The sequence below is a fragment of the Phocoena phocoena genome, chromosome 2 (assembly GCF_963924675.1).
Source record: "Phocoena phocoena chromosome 2, mPhoPho1.1, whole genome shotgun sequence".
NCBI classification, from domain to species: Eukaryota; Metazoa; Chordata; class Mammalia; order Artiodactyla; family Phocoenidae; genus Phocoena; species Phocoena phocoena.
The window spans coordinates 115,405,072-115,421,194 of NC_089220.1; the positions used below are offsets into that span (position 1 = coordinate 115,405,072).

General features: G+C 40.8%; 1 protein-coding gene across 2 annotated transcripts in view; it reads left to right on the top strand.

Annotated features, from left to right (window-relative positions):
* Positions 1-6,413: 6,413 nt before the first annotated feature.
* The window catches only part of REC114 (REC114 meiotic recombination protein), a 98,284-nt gene continuing 88,574 nt past the window's right edge, over positions 6,414-16,123 (top strand). Inside the window, exon 1 of one of the 2 annotated variants that reach the window (XM_065871455.1) lies at positions 6,414-6,576. In XM_065871455.1, the coding sequence (XP_065727527.1) occupies positions 6,418-6,576 (159 nt within the window). In that variant the 5' untranslated portion in view covers positions 6,414-6,417. The remainder of the gene's footprint in view (positions 6,577-16,123) is intronic. The other variant, XM_065871456.1, reaches the window with a different exon arrangement.

A 16,123-nucleotide genomic window follows, 5' to 3' on the forward strand; every position in this document is an offset into this window, starting at 1 on the left:
TTTATATGAAATATCCAGAACAGGAAAATCCATAGAGATGGAAAACAGACTAATGGCTTCCAGAAACTGGGGGAGGAGAAAATGGGGAATGATTGCTCCTGGGTATGCTGTTGCCATTTGGAGTGATAAAAATGTTCCAGAACTAGATAGTGCTGATGGGTTCACACCATTGTGAATGTCCTAAATGCCACTGATTGTACACTAAAATGGTTAAAATCATGAATTTTATGTTATGTGAATTTTACCACAAGACAAAAAAGAGTCTCCACCCTTCTGCACACCTTCCCTACTGCTCCTTTTCGAATGTATCACTCCTACTTTGCACCAACAAAATACCTGGTCTGTACCTTTAGTGAGCATCTTCCACATTACACTGCAAGTTAGTTGTTTTTGTGTCTGTCCCTCTACCAGACTATAAGCATTTTCAAGAGAAGAGCTGTGTCCTATTCAGATTTGTTTCTCTGTTACCTTGCTTAGTGTCTGGCACAGAGTAAGCCCAACAAATGCTAGCTGAATAAAGGACTGAACAGATTAGCTGAACTCACATGACCAGTAAAAAAAAAAAAATCACTCTTTCTCCCGGTCTCTCAATTTATTGTTAGAATGATCCCCTGGGGAAAGGATTTTCATTTGGAAACATATTGTGATGCACTCAGGGCTGCAGTCTTCCGCATGAGAAAACAGTACAAGCAGCCCTGACCATTCCCTGGGGTCCCCCTAAAATTTTGACCTCCCAGCTTCTGCCAGTCCTAACCTACCATCTGCTGGAGGTGCAGTTGCAATGGCTGCAGGCTCAAATATTCAAAATATTCTCAACAACTAAGCGAAAAACTGCTTCTGCTGAGTCACCCTCTGGCACAAAGCGTTTTCTTTACAATGCTCTCATCTGTCCTCTGAGGCGTAAATTGTAAATATTGCAGCCTCACTCTCCAGAGGTGGGTTAAATGACTTCTCCTGGGTCAGGCAACAAATGATGGAATAAGTGATGCATCAAATTGGAAGAGGCTTCAAGGGGGTCTTCCTGTCTATGCTCTGATATTTTACTATATATTTGTAGGCTTCAGGGTTGTAAATTTCCTGAATATACAGCTCTGAGATTAAGATTTTGAGATACAAAAATTTCTTCCTCAGCTTTAGCTTCAGTTCTTTATGATATGAAGATATTTCTTCTTGCTCCAACTTGTGTGGAGATAAAGATAGGAAAGGGTTATTAACCACCTCCCTGTGTCAGCCCTTTATACCCTCAAAATGATTTTTAAGTTATCCATTTCACTCTTCCATATTAAAATTTGCACTCTTTTTGTTAAAAATAATTGAGGACCTACCATGTGCCAGGAACTCTGGATTCCAACATAAGTACAATATAAGCCTTCCCTTGAAGGTATGAGTTCATGGTCTTTCTTTAGCTTTTGCTTAAAGCTCCTATTTCTGACTCTAATCCACCTTGGTAAAATGTGCCCCCAAATCTACCAGAAGGCAAACATTTTACTAGCTGATTAGTATTCTCTGTGTGTTTAACAAGTGGAAAAAGTCTGTATTAATCTCTCTTCATGTTGTGCCAGTGATCAGCAGCCTGCGGACAGGTTGGAATTGTCTGTGCTCAGTCACGTGGAAATCCCTTCAATTACCTGAAATGGAGCAGTTAGTTTTTGCCTGCAAAAGAAACAGAGCAGAAACTTGAAAATAATTGCTTTCTAGAAGTGAGTGTAGAGTTCCATGGAAACATCCCTTTCTTACACAGCATCCCCAGGTCTGACATCATGGAGACACCTCACCTGGCTTGACTTATGCAAACAGGGCTTTTCTGGGAAACCCCACAGCCGCCAGCAATGCCCTGCAGCTTCCAATCACTGTGTGGTCCCCAGAGCTGTTGCTGAGGGACATGGCAGGCGAAGTAAGGGTGCATATTTCTCTATCATCTAGGAGACCCAAGGAGACTGAAGCAATCATTTCCTTTGCTGACTCAGCATCCTAGGGAGAGGGGTTGGATGGGGTCCCTGGCCTGCTTTGAAAGAGACGTGTGAGGATTCCAAAACCAGCCCTGCAGCCTGCCTCCAACGATTATGCTGACTACTCATGAAACCAGCATCTCTGTCATTTGTGCCACCTGCAAAATAGAGTTACACAGTAAAAGGATTTGGGATCAAAAAATGTTCAGTGAAATAAATGACTGTTTTTTTATGCTTTGGGGCTAGGTTTTAAAAAGCTGGTAACGGTCTCCTAAGAGGGGGATGGAGTAGCTCATAGTCACCTGTTATTCATTAGTCCTGATCACAAATGCTGTTGTTCTACTGCTGCTGGTCAGCAAGGCATTGGAGGGTCTGCTTTGGATGTGAGAGTGACTTTTCCCTCCTCTTACTGCCTTTTGTGCCATCTTCTTGCATGTGACTATATTATAGCTAAATGTATGAAGGCAGGGAACTGTCTGCCTTGTTTGTCCCTGTCTTAGTTTGGGTTCCCCCAGAAGCAGACCCTGAGACAAAAATTCAAGTGCACGTAATTTATTTGAGAAGAGATCTCAGGCAATGCTGGTAGGGGAGGGAGACAGGGAAGAGAAGTTAGCCAAAAAAGAATCATCACCAAGCAAGTTACATCATGGGTAACTAGAGCCTGATCCCACGGGTGAACTCTGGGGAATGGGGTATTACACAAATCTCAGAGTTGTCCACTTGAGAAGTGAGGAAATTGGGGTATGTATATGCCAGTTTCCATCAGCCATTGGTTGAGGGCTGTTCCTGTGTAATATTAATTTTATATCCATATAAGAAAATGAACCTTAATTTTTACTTCACTTTATACAAACAATTTAACACAAGGAAGATCATATGTAAAAGACAGAACTATAAAGTTTCTAGAAGAAAGCATAGGAGAATATGTGTACAACCTTAGAGTATGCAGGGATTTCTTAGGTAGGACAAAAAAAGCACTAAAAAACCCCTGAAAAATTAATAAATTGGACTTCATTCAGAATTAAATACTTCTGCTCTTTGGAAAACATTAAGGAAATGAAAAGGCAATAGAATGGGAAGAATATTTTCAATACATATATCTGACAAAAAAACTTGTATTTAGAATATGTAAAGAACTCCTACAAATCAGTAATGGCAAAAGTTTTGAATAGATGCTTCATGAAATAAAATATACAAATGGCCAGTAAGCCATTTGAGATGGGGCTCAACATTAGTCATTATCAGAGAAATGCGAATTAAAACCACAATGAGATACCACTATATATCCACTAGAGTTGCTAAAACTGAAAGGACTGGACAATGCAAATGTCAGCAAGGACAACTGGAACTCTCATATTTTGCTGGTGGGAATACAAAATGGTACAACCACTATGGAGAACGCTCTGGCAGTTTTTATAGGGTTAAACATATCTAGCTCTAGAAACTAGCAATTTCACTCAATAGTTATTGAAGATAAATGACAGCACATCTCTACAAATAAGACTGGTACAGAAAAATGTTCCTAATAGCTTAAAAAGCCAAACAAACAGAAAACAACTCAAATGCCCATCAACAGGTGAGGAACAAATCGTGATATAATCACACAATAGAATGCTTATTCATCACTAAAAAGGAATGAACTACTGGTACATACAACAACATGGATGAAGCTAAAAGACAAAATAACACTGAACAAAAGAAGCAGATATAAAAGAGCATATTCTGTATGGTTTTATATATATATTAAATCCAGAAACAGGAAAGCTAATCTACAGTGATTAAAATCAGACAAATGGTTGCCCTTGGGAGTTGGAGACTGACTGGAAGGAGGCAATCCTAAGAGAACTTGGGGCTTTTGGAAATGTTCTGTATCTTGTTTGGATGGTGGTTACATGAATGTATATAGGTGTCAAAACTTGCCTAATCGAACATATAAGATCTGTGCTTTCTATTGTATAAAATTACACCTTAATATTACAGATTTCTCTTTAACAAAGAAAACACAATGGCCATTTAAAGCATGGAGTAATTTGCTCAATGTTCTGTCTACCTCCCCGTCTCGCCCCCAGACACTAGATCATATGCTTCAGGAGGGCAGTAGCCACATCTATTTTGTCATCATCTACTATATCCCCGGCACCTAGTACAGTGTCTGGGACCTCTTGAAAGCTCAAGTCACATTTGTTAATATCATAGGTTTTTAAGAGCCTCTGTGCACTGAGCTGTGGCTTTAATCTCCCTTTGCAGACATGATCTGTTCTTGGCAGACGTTGGTGGCCCCAGAAGCTTGAGCACTGTCTAGGAAGGGAGCTTGCAGGTGGGAGCCCAGCAGGACCCTGGGTGTCCTTGGGCACTGACAGGGTCCCAACTGTGAGCACCATCTGCTCCTGTGAAGGGTTCTGACAGCATCCGCAGCCCTGGATCTGGAAGGTGAGCGCCTCTGAGACCGAACGTCAGGCTCCCATTCCCATCCTCCTGCCTATAGGGAGCCCACGGAAAGTCACTTTAACCCTGCAAATAGAAAGTACCCACAGTGTACCGCTTTGTAATTTACCAAGAAATTTCCCACATATGATCTTATTTTATCCTCCCTAGGACCCTGTAAGGGTATTTGCTAACCCTGTTTCACGGAGAAGTTAAGTGACATCCCAAGGTCACACAGCTGGCAAGTGCTGGAATTGGGATTCAAACCAAGTTTCTAACCATTTACTACTATATTAAATACAGTACTACTGTGTCATTTAAGGACCTTCAGAAGCCATTTCTAACATCTGACCCCTTCAAGCTCTACTGGACTAATGGAAAGATCACTAAAATATATCCCTTGTCTTAAATGCAATTTATTCTACATGTCCCTCAAAGATTAGTCTGCCTGGACCACCATTATGATAGTGTCACTCCCCTATGCCAATTTTCCATGCTCCTCACCATCTACCAAGTAAAACTCACTCTCCTTAGCTGCTGTTCAGTGCTCTTCTGCCTCACCTTTGTAGCCTCATCTTCCTTAAAATCCCTTGCATTCTGGCTGGTTATGTCACTATCCTCATCTCTGCAACTTTGCTCCTCAACTTGCCCTCCATTTGGAATACCAATTTCTTCCATCTTCCCTTGGGATGCTTTTTCTCACCTTTCAAGTTAGGACTGAAATGTCACTGCCATTCCTGTTTGCAGACTTTTACCCTATCTGAATCCCTAGAGCACCTTTCACTTGGCATTAACTGTCAGGTATCATAGGTACCTCTCTTTGTCTTATTAGATCCTGAGGCCCTAGAAGGATAGATGCTGCCTTACCCATTTCCATAACCCCTGTGGTGACTAACATAGTTATAAACCGTAGGTATTTAATGGTGCTTTGTTGAGTGAATAAATTACCACTTCTCCAACCATTGTCTATACATTTAGTACCCTTTGAAATGCATGGTTTTAAAAATTGTTTACATTTTAACTCTATTAGTTTGGTTAACATAGCTTTCATCTTCCATACACAATGCTTCTGATTTGACACAAACTGGACAGATACCCAAATTCTTTGCAAGTGGGGTGGACACATGGAGAGAGTGCAGAGTCCACAGTTCTACTCTGGCTGTGTAACCTTATACAAGTTACTTCTACTATCAGGACATTATTTTGCCTCCATCTATTCAACGGGGGTAAAAATCTCTGTTTTGCTTCTTTAATTTACCGCAAGGTTATTGAGAGGAGAAATGAAATAACAGGTGTAGAAGTGCTTTGTTGATTATAAATCACTCAGGCCTGTCACTGAGTTGCACCTGCTTTTGATTGAGGTACACCTTTCACTGTCAGCAACATCCCACCCATTCTCTACCTTCTTTAAAAGAGAACTTGCCCGTCTGGGGGGAATATGTCTAGTGGGCTGCAGGATGATGAGGAAATAACCCTACTTCCTGAATGGTGGGTGGAACTGGGGCTGTGCTGCGGTGGGGTTCAGGTGAGCAGCGCCACTGTCATCTGAAAGTCTTCTGTGAGGAAGGAAAACACACTTGTCCAGACAGCCTCGAAGAGCCGGCCTAGCCCCAGCACATAGAAGTTACAGGGAGTCGGGCCAGTTTTCCCAAAGGTCTCAGAGCAGCCGGACAATGACCTGGGCTGCCTGAGGGAAGGGGAGGGCCCGAACAAAGCAAAGGCAAGACCAACTACCATTTATAAGCGTCACAGTCCCACTTCAGGATGGAAGTCACCATCCTCACTTTGTCCAGCACGACGAGAAGACGCCCAAGGCCCACAGCTACGACTTTAACCCCAAGAGCACCGCCCCCAACCCCTACTGCCCTCCAACTCTCCCTCCCCGCTCCTCCTCACCCCGCTGCCCGTTCTAGTCTCCGGGGCCTGTCCATTGGCTTCCACTCTTGGGGAGGGTGGGCCTTGGGTCACCTCGCTTCCTGATTGGTTAGTTGAGCCGATTGGCAGGCACCAGCGAGCTGCGGCTGCGCTAGCCAGGAGGCCGAACATGGCGGAGGCGGGAAAAGAGCACGCGGGTTTCGGGCTCCCGGGAGGAGGTGCGGCACAGTGGCCTCTGCAGCGGTATGCCCGCTTCATGCCCTCGGGCACTGGAGAGCCACCTGGGCCTGGCCAGGAAGCTGGCACAGCCTCTTCCCCAACATGGAAGGTGAGGCCTGAGGGCGGGAAGGGCCGGGAGGCTCTCACCCACCCCGGGGAGGGAGGGGAGGCTGTGGCCTGGTACCTGAGTGCCATGCCGAGAGCCACGGCGACTGAAGGAGAGGACTGATAGGGGCGGTTAGCCGACAGCTAACGTAGGAAATACGTATAATGATTGGAACCCAGTGCATTCTCAAAATAATTATGCAAGGGAGTGGTAAACATTCATATATTCGACAGATATTTACTGAGCGTCAGTTATGTGTTAGATTTTATTCATTGTGCTCGGGGATGTATATCAGTGAACAAGGTATAAATGATCCCTACCCTCGTTTGTTTTTAGTCTAGTGGAGGACATAGTATTTATGCAGATACTGTATAATTATGTAAACTAGTTTCACATCCCTTATGTGGAAGGGAGGGTTGAATAGTCTTTAATCAAGTTGTCTTTCTTCAGGCAGCCAAGCGTCACACAGAAGAAGGACTAAATTTGAATCCTAGCTTTGCCACTGAATTTCTGTGACCTTGGTTAAGCTACTTATTCTCTCTGTACCTTATTTACCTTATCTTAAAATAGGGATAATAATAGTATCTACTTGGTAAGATTGTTGTGAGCACTGATTAAGTTAATATATATAAATCACCTGAAACAGTGCCTCATATAAAGTTATGTAAGGGTTTACTGATATCCTTTTTTTTTTTTTTCTGTCCTGGTGATATGTTTTAATGCCATGGGTTGCTGATCATTCAGTTCCTTTTGGTCTGGCTTGACTGTTGGATGTGGACCCTGGGGTTTTGGATTGTGCATGTGTGTATATGTTGGTGTGGTTTGGGCAGCAGCGGGTAGGAGAAAAGTAAAAGAAAGAGAACAATTATTCCAGGTAGAGGATGCAACGTGTGCGGAGGCCCTGCACCTGGAAAACCTCAGCATGTGTAATGTGCAGACAGAAAGAGTAAGGCTGGTACTTAGAGAACAAGGAGACTGATAACATGGAATGAGGTTGTCTGGAGAGGTAGGCAGATGCCTTGTGAACAGTGTCCTAAAACCAATAGGAAGACACTGAAGGATTTCAAGTTGGAGCATTTTCATCTTTGAAAGTTCACTCTGGTTGAAGTGTGGAGACAGAATTGGAGAGGAATATGAGTAGAGTCAGGAAGATCACACAGAATGCTTTTGCAGTGTGGCAGGCACGAGATGGTAATGACTTAGACGGGAGGGCAGGGGTGGGAGGATGGCAGTAGAGATGGGGAGACCAGGCATGTTAAAGCTGTATTTTGGAGGCCAAAATGACAGGACTTGGAGATTGATTGGGTATAAGTGGTGAGAGTAAACAACTTTTGGGTTTCTGGCAGGATCAACTGGGTTGGGAAACACTGGAAGAGGAACAGTGAAGGAAAGATCCAAGACTTCAGTTTCAGATGTATTGGGTTTCAATGTGCTTATGCAGCATCCAAGTGGGGATATCGAATGGGTAGTTGGGTATGCTGGTCTAGACTCAGAAGAAACATCTGGGCTGGAGATGTAAATGTGTCATCAACACGAAGGTGACATTTATAGTTATGAGATGATACGAGATTCCAGGACCAAGCCCCAAGGTAGGTCAGGAGGGGACTGACTTCCTAAAGAAGATTGGCAAGCGACAGAGAGTTGGGAGGCACCCAGGAGAAAGCAGGTCCATCAAAGCTACAAAAAGTTACTTCAAGAGGGAGAGAACAATTAACTTTGTTGAATAATGCTGCAGAGTGAAGGATAATGACGACTGAGGGGTGTCCATTGGATTTAGCAACATGAAGTTCCTTAATGGTCTTTACCAAGAGAAGTTTCAGTGGAGTGAAGGGGGTGGAAGCTAGATAGGGGTGGGCTGAAGAGTGACTAGTAGGTGAGGAAGTGTGGCCAATGTGCGTGGACACCTCTTCTGAGAGACTTGGCTGTGAATGTGAGTAGAGATGGGGCATAATGAATTGTTCACCAAATCTAGACTATTAGAGCTAAGACCATTAAAAAAGGCATTAAATACTTAGTTGTACTCTTGTGGAACATGGTAACCTGAGAAATTGTATAGGCTGCAGATGCAAAATGGGGTGAATAAAGAGTTAAATCGAAGAATGACTAATCTATAATAGGATCTTGTAAAACAAACTGGGAACGTTTGAGAACATAATTAATTTTTGAAACTGCCCAACAGGTTCCTCGATACCTTCTCTTAACACCCTTTAAACCCTTTCACCTCAGGCATCTTTGTTGGATGCATGGCCTCAGATGCAACTGGGTAACTATTAGATTCCTATATTGCAACCCAGAGGCCAGGGACATTGACCATCCTAAGGAACTGTTATTACTTTTCCCCCCTTTTCTTTGCAAAGCTCTTCATAATTGCTTATAAGGAGCGGCACTTCTCAACAGTTTTCTGATGTTTGGCATAAAGCCACAGCTACAGTGACAAGGGATGAGGTTTGGCTTTTGCAGTGCTTTTGAAAACTGAACATTTGTACCTTCCTTTGAATCTGTGCCGAACCATCCTACCTGCTGTGATCAGTTTCAGCCCAGGTCTGTCATTTGGGGAGGGAAAAACGAAAGAGAAAACAAGATTTGTTCTATTTTATGAGTTCTGTGACTATTGTGCAATAGTAGTGATAAAAGATGAGCCATCTAAAGAGCTTCACTAAATCCCATGTGAATTTCTCATTTTAAAAATATGTGGTACCTGCAGTAAAAAAATATGTGTTAGGTAAAGCATAAAAATATATTATTGTGGAGAATAGAGTCATTCTGGGCTTTTTTTTCCTCTAGGGGACTTTTAAGTTCAACCTTGAAATCTATTTTGAGTTTTTTCATTTTTTCCTGAAATTGTGGGGAGAATCTGATTTCCTGGTACTGTTCTATATAGTTGTTTAATTACAGAGAAGACTTTCATCACAGTGGCTACATGCTAAGGCAAAAATGTTGACTTAAGAGAAAAAATGAATAGTACAACAAGTCTAGTACTTCTAAGACTTGAAGTCCTAGTTGAGAGGTAAGGTCAAGTCTAAGACATCTTATATATAGACTATGGAATGTATATATTGATTTATTTGTCTGAGTTGAATTATTATGAAAAGTTACTATCTGTAGATAAGTTAACCACAATTTGGAAGCAAATACACTTTTTGTAATACTGTAAGAAAAAAAAGTGTGAAAAAAAATCAACAGTTTAGAACTGTGCTACTCAGATGTCAATGTGCGTGGAAATCACTTGGGGATTTTTTTTTTTTTTTTTTTCGGTACGCGGGCCTCTCACCGTTGTGACCTCTCCCGTTGTGGAGCACAGGCTCCGGACGCGCAGGCTCAGCGGCTGTGGCTCACGGGCCCAGCCGCTCCGCGGCATGTGGGATCTTCCCGGACCGGGGCACGAACCGGCGTCCCCTGCATCGGCAGGCGGACTCTTAAGCACTGTGCCACCAGGGAAGCCCCTCACTTGGGAATATTTTTGAAAAATGCAAATTCTGACTTAGTAGGTCTGGTATGGGCAGTGAAATTCTGTAGTTCTAACCAGCTTCCAGGTGATGCTGCTGCTGTTGGTCCAAGGACCAAACTTTGCGAGGCAAGAGTGTAGAAGACCTTGAATGAAATGGGCAGCCCTATAGTAAAATTAATAAAATGAATTTGTGGAGTCATGAGGTAAGGCAATCAGATTCACAATGAATATACAAACATTTTATTAATAGGGTTAATATTTAAACCGTCTGTCATTTAAGTGGAATGAGCAAATGAAATACATCTTGAACTTGATTTTAATTCCTTACATCTGTTAGCCCAGCCTTTCTGAAAGGATTATCATAATAACAGATTGGTCCATTTTATGTATTTTATGGCTGAATGTAATTTAGTTTACTAATTTGAGAATAATTTTGAAAGGTGATGTTAATTGCAGGTTGCTTTTATTTATTTTAAAAACGTCTTTATTGGAGTATAATAGCTTTACAGTAGTGTGTTAGTTTCTGCTGTATAACAAAGTGAATCAGCTATATATGCATATATCCCCATATCTCCTCCCTCTTGCGTCTCCCTCCCACCCTCCCTATCCCACCCCTCTAGGTGGACACAGAGCACCGAGCTGATCTCCCTGTGCTATGCGGCTGCTTCCCACTAGCTATCTATTTTACGTTTGGTAGTGTATATATGTCCATGCCACTCTCTCACATTGTCCCAGCTTACCCTTCCCCATCCCCTTGTCATCAAGTCCATTCTCAACATCTGCGTCTTTATTCCGGTCCTGCCCCTAGGTTCTTCAGAACTTTTTTTTTAGTTTCCATATATATGTGTTGGCATATGGTATTTGTTTTTCTCTTTCTGACTTATTTCACTCTGTATGACAGACTCTAGGTCCATCTACCTCACTACAAATAACTCAGTTTTGTTTCTTTTTATGGCTGAGTAATATTCCACTGTATATATGTACCACATCTTCTTTATCCATTCATCTGTCAGTGGACACTTAGGTTGCTTCCATGTCCTGGCTATTGTAAATAGAGCTGCAATGAACATTGTGGTCCATGACTCTTTTTGAATTATGGTTTTCTCAGGGTATATGCCCAGTAGTGGGATTGCTGGGTCGTATGGTAGTTCTATTTTTAGTTTTTTAAGGAACCTCCATACTGTTCTCCATAGTGGCTGTATCAGTTTACATTCCCACCAACAGTGCAAGAGGGTTCCCTTTTCTCTACACCCTCTCCAGCATTTATTGTTTGTAGATTTTTTGATGATGGCCATTCTGACTGGTGTGAGGTGAAATTGTAGTTTTGATTTGCATTTCTCTAATGATTAGTGATGTTGAGCATCCTTTCATGTGTTTGTTGGCAGTCTGTATATTTTCTTTGGAGAAATGTTTATTTAGGTCTTTGGCCCATTTTTGGATTGGGTTGTTTGTTTTTTTGATATTGAGCTGCATGAGATGCTTGTATATTTTGGAGATTAATCCTTTGTCAGTTGCTTAATTTGCAAATATTTTCTCCCATTCTGAGGGTTTTTTCGTCTTGTTTATGGTTTCCTTTGCTGTGCAAAAGCTTTTAAGTTTCATTAGGTCCCACTTGTTTATTTTTGTTTTTATTTCCATTTCTCTAGGAGGTGGGTCAAAAAGGATCTTGCTGTGATTTATGCCATAGAGTGTTCTGCCTATGTTTTCCTCTAAGAGTTTTATAGTGTCTGGCCTTACATTTAGGTCTTTAATCCATTTTGAGTTTATTTTTGTGTATGGTGTTAGCAGGTGTTCTAATTTCATTCTTTTACATGTACCTGTCCAGTTTTCCCAGCATGACTTATTGAAGAGGCTGTCTTTTCTCCATTCTTGCCTGCTTTATCAAAGATAAGGTGAACGTTTTTTGTGCATGGGTTTATCTCTGGGCTTTCTATCCTGTTCCACTGATCTATATTTCTGTTTTTGTGCCAGTACCATATTGTCTTGATTACTGTAGCTTTGTATTATAGTCTGAAGTCAGGGAGCCTGATTCTTCCAGCTCTGTTTTTCTTCCTCAGGATTGCTTTGGCTATTCGGGATCTTTTGTGTTTCTAAACAAATTGTGAATTTTTTTGTTCTAGTTCTGTGAAAAATGCCATTGGTGGTTTAATAGGGATTGCATTGAATCTGTAGATTGCTTTGGGTAGTATAGTCATTTTCACAGTGTTGATTCTTCCAGTCCAAGAACATGGTGTGTCTCTCTATCTGTTTGTATCATCTTTAGTTTCTTTCACCAGTGTCTTATAGTTTTCTGCATACAGGTCTTCTGTCTCCTTAGGTAGGTTTATTCCTAGGTATTTTATTCTTTTTGTTGCAGTGGTAAATGGGAGTGTTTCCTTCATTTCTCTTTCAGATTTTTCATCATTAGGAAAAATGATATTTAAGAATGCAAGAGATTTCTGTGCATTGATTTTGTATCCTGCTACTTTACCAAATTCATTGATTAGCTCTAGTAGCTTTCTGGTAGCATCTTTAGGATTCTCTATGTATAGTATCATGTCATCTGCAAACAGTGACTGCTTTATTTCTTCTTTTCCGATTTGGATTTCTTTTATTTCTTTTTATTCTCTAATTGCTGTGGCTAAAACTTCCAAAACTATGTTGAATAATAGTGGCGAGAGTGGACAACCTTGTCTTCTTCCTGACCTTGGAGGAAATGGTTTCAGTTTTTCACCATTGAGAACGATATTGGCTGTAAGTTTGTCATGTATGGCCTTTATTATGTTGAGGTAAGTTCCCTCTATGCCTACTTTCTGGAGAGTTTTTATCATAAAAGGGTGTTGAATTTTGTCGAAAGCCTTTTCTGCATCTATTAAGATGATCATGGCTTTTCTCCTTCAATTTGTTAATATGGTTTATCACATTGATTGATTTGCATATGTTGAAGAATCCTTGCATTCCTGGGATAAACCCCCACTGGGTTTTATCCCAGGATAATTGATCATGGAGTATGATCCTTGATCATGGTGTATGATCCTTTTAATGTGCTGTTGGATCCTGTTTGCTAGTATTTTGTTGAGGATTTTTGCATCTATGTTCATCAGTGATATTGGCTTGTAGTTTTCTTGTGACATCTTTGTCTGGTTTTGGTATCAGGGTGATGGTGGCCTCGTAGAATGAGTTTGGGAGTATTCCTCCCTCCACTATATTTTGGAAGAGTTTGAGAAGGATAGGTGTTAGCTCTTCTCTAAATGTTTGATAGAATTTGCCCGTGAAGCCATCTGGTCCTGGGCTTTTGTTTGTTGGAAGATTTTTAATCACAGTCTTAATTTCAGTGCTTGTGATTGGTCTGTTTATATTTTCTGTTTCTTCCTGGTTCAGTCTCAGAAGGTTGTGCTTTTCTAAGAATTTGCCCATTTCTTCCAGGTTGTCCATTTTATTGGCATATAGTTGCTTGTAGTAATCTCTCATGATCCTTTGTGTTTCTGCAGTGTCAGTTGTTAACTTCTCCTTTTCCGCTTCTAATTCTACTGATTTGAGTCTTCTCCCTTTTTTTCTTGATGAGTCTGGCTAATGATTTATCAATTTTGTTTCTCTTCTGAAAGAACCAGCTTTTAGTTTTATTGATCTTTGCTGTTGTTTTCCTTCATTTCTTTTTCACTTATTTCTGATCTGATCTTTATGATTTCTTTCCTTCTGCTAACTTTGGGGTCTTTTTGTTCTTTTTTCTCTAATTGCTTTAGGTGTAAGGTTAGGTTGTTTATTTGAGATGTTTGTTTCTTGAGGTAGGATTGTATTGCTATAAACTTCCCTCTTAGAACTGCTTTTGCTGCACTGCATAGGTTCTGTGTTGTTGTGTTTTCATTGTCATTTGTTTCCAAGTATTTTTTGATTTTCTCTTTGAGTTCTTCAGTGATCTCTTGGTTATTTAGTAATGTATTGTTTAGCCTCCGTGTGTTTGTATTTTTTACACACTTTTTCATGTAATTGATATCTAGTCTCATAGCATTGTGGTCGGAAAAGATACTTGATATGATTTCAGTTTTCTTAAATTTACCAGGGCTTGATTTGTGACCCAAGATATGATCTATCCTGGAGAATGTTCCATGAGCACTGAGAAGAAAGTATAATTTGCTGTTTTGGGATGGAATGTCCTATAAATATCAGTTAAGTCCATCTTGTTTAATGTATCATTTAAAGCTTGTGTTTCCTTATTTATTTTCATTTTGGATGATCTGTCCATTGGTGAAAGTGGGGTGTTAAAGTCCCCTACTATTATTGTGTTACTGTCAGTTCCCCCTTTTATGGCATTTGCCTTATGTATTGAGGTGCTCCTTTGTTGGGTGCATAAATATTTACAATTGTAATATCTTTTTCTTGGATTGATCCCTTGATCATTATGTAGTGTCCTCCTTTGTCTCTTGTAGTAGTGTTTAATTTAAAGTCTATTTTGTCTGATATGAGAATTGCTACTCCAGCTTTCTTTTGATTTCCATTTGCATGGAATATCTTTTTCCATCCTCTCCCTTTCAGTCTGTATGTGTCCCTAGGTCTGAAGTGGGTCTCTTGTAGACAGCATATATACGGGTCTTGTTTTTGTATCCATTCAGCCAGTCTATGTCTTTTGGTTGGAGCATTTAATCCATTTACATTTAAGGTAGTTATTGATATGTATGTTCCTATTACCATTTTCTTAATTGTTTTGGGTTTGTTATTGTAAGTCTTTTCCTTGTCTTGTGTTTCCTGCCTAGAGAAGTTCCTTTAGCATTTGTTGTAGAGCTGGTTTGGTGGTGCTGAATTCTCTTAGCTCTTGTTTGTCTGTAAAGGTTTTAATTTCTCTGTTTAATCTGAATGAGATCCTTGCTGGGTAGAGTAATATTGGCTTGCAGAGTTTCTGCTGAAAGATCAGCTGTTATCCTTATGGGAATTCCCTTGTATGTTAATTGTTGCTTTTCCCTTGTTGCTTTTAATATTTTTTCTTTGTATTTAATTTTTGATAGTTTGATTAATATGTGTCTTGACGTGTTTCTCCTTGGATTTATCCTGTATGGGACTCTGTGTGCTTTCTGGACGTGATTGACTATTTCCTTACCCATTTTAGGGAAGTTTTCAGCTATAATCTCTTCAAATATTTTCTGAGTCCCTTTTTTTCTCTTCTTCTGGGACCCCTATAATTCGAATGTTGGTGTGTTTAATGTTGTCCCAGAGGTCTCTGAGATTGTCCTCAATTCTTTTCATTCTTTTTTCTTTATTCTGCTCTATGGTAGTTATTTCCACTATTTTATCTTCCAGGTCACTTATCCGTTCTTCTGCCTCAGTTATTCTGCTACTGATTCCTTCTAGAGAATTTTTAATTTCATTTATTGTGTTGTTCATCATTAGTTTGTTTGCTCTTTGGTTCTTCTAGGTCCTTGTTAAACGTTTCTTGTATTTTCTCCATTCTATTTCCAAGATTTTGGATCATCTTTACTATCATTACTCTGAATTCTTTTTCAGGTAGACTGCCTATTTACTCTTCATTTGTTTGGTCTGGTGGGTTTTTACCTTGCTCCTTCATCTGCTGTGTGTTTCTCATTTTGCTTAACTTACTATGTTTGGGGTCCCCTTTTTGCAGGCTGAAGGTTCGTAGTTCCCGTTGTTTTTGTTGTCTGCTCCCAGTGTGTAAGGTTGGTTCAGTGGGTTGTGTAGGCTTCCTGGTGGAGGGGACTGGTGCCTGTGTTCTGGTCGATGAGTCTGGATCTTGCCTTTCTGGTGGACAGGACCACGTCCGGTGGTGTGTTTTGGGGTGTCTGTGAACTTATTATGATTTTAGGCAGCCTCTCTGCTAATGGGTAGGTTTGTGTTCCTGTCTTGCTAGTTTTTTGACATAGGTTGTCCAGCACTGTAGCTTGCTGGTCATTGAGTGGAGCTGGGTCTTAGCATTGAGATGGAGATCTCTCAGAGAGCTTTTGCCGTTTTATATTACGTGGGGCTGGGAGGTCTTTGGTGGACCAATGTCCTGAACTCGGTTCTCCCACCTGAGAGGCTGAGGCCTGACACCCGGGCAGAGCACCAAGACCATGTCAGCCACATGGCTCAGAAGAAAAGGGAGAAAAAGAAAGAGAGAGAGAGAGAGAGAGAATA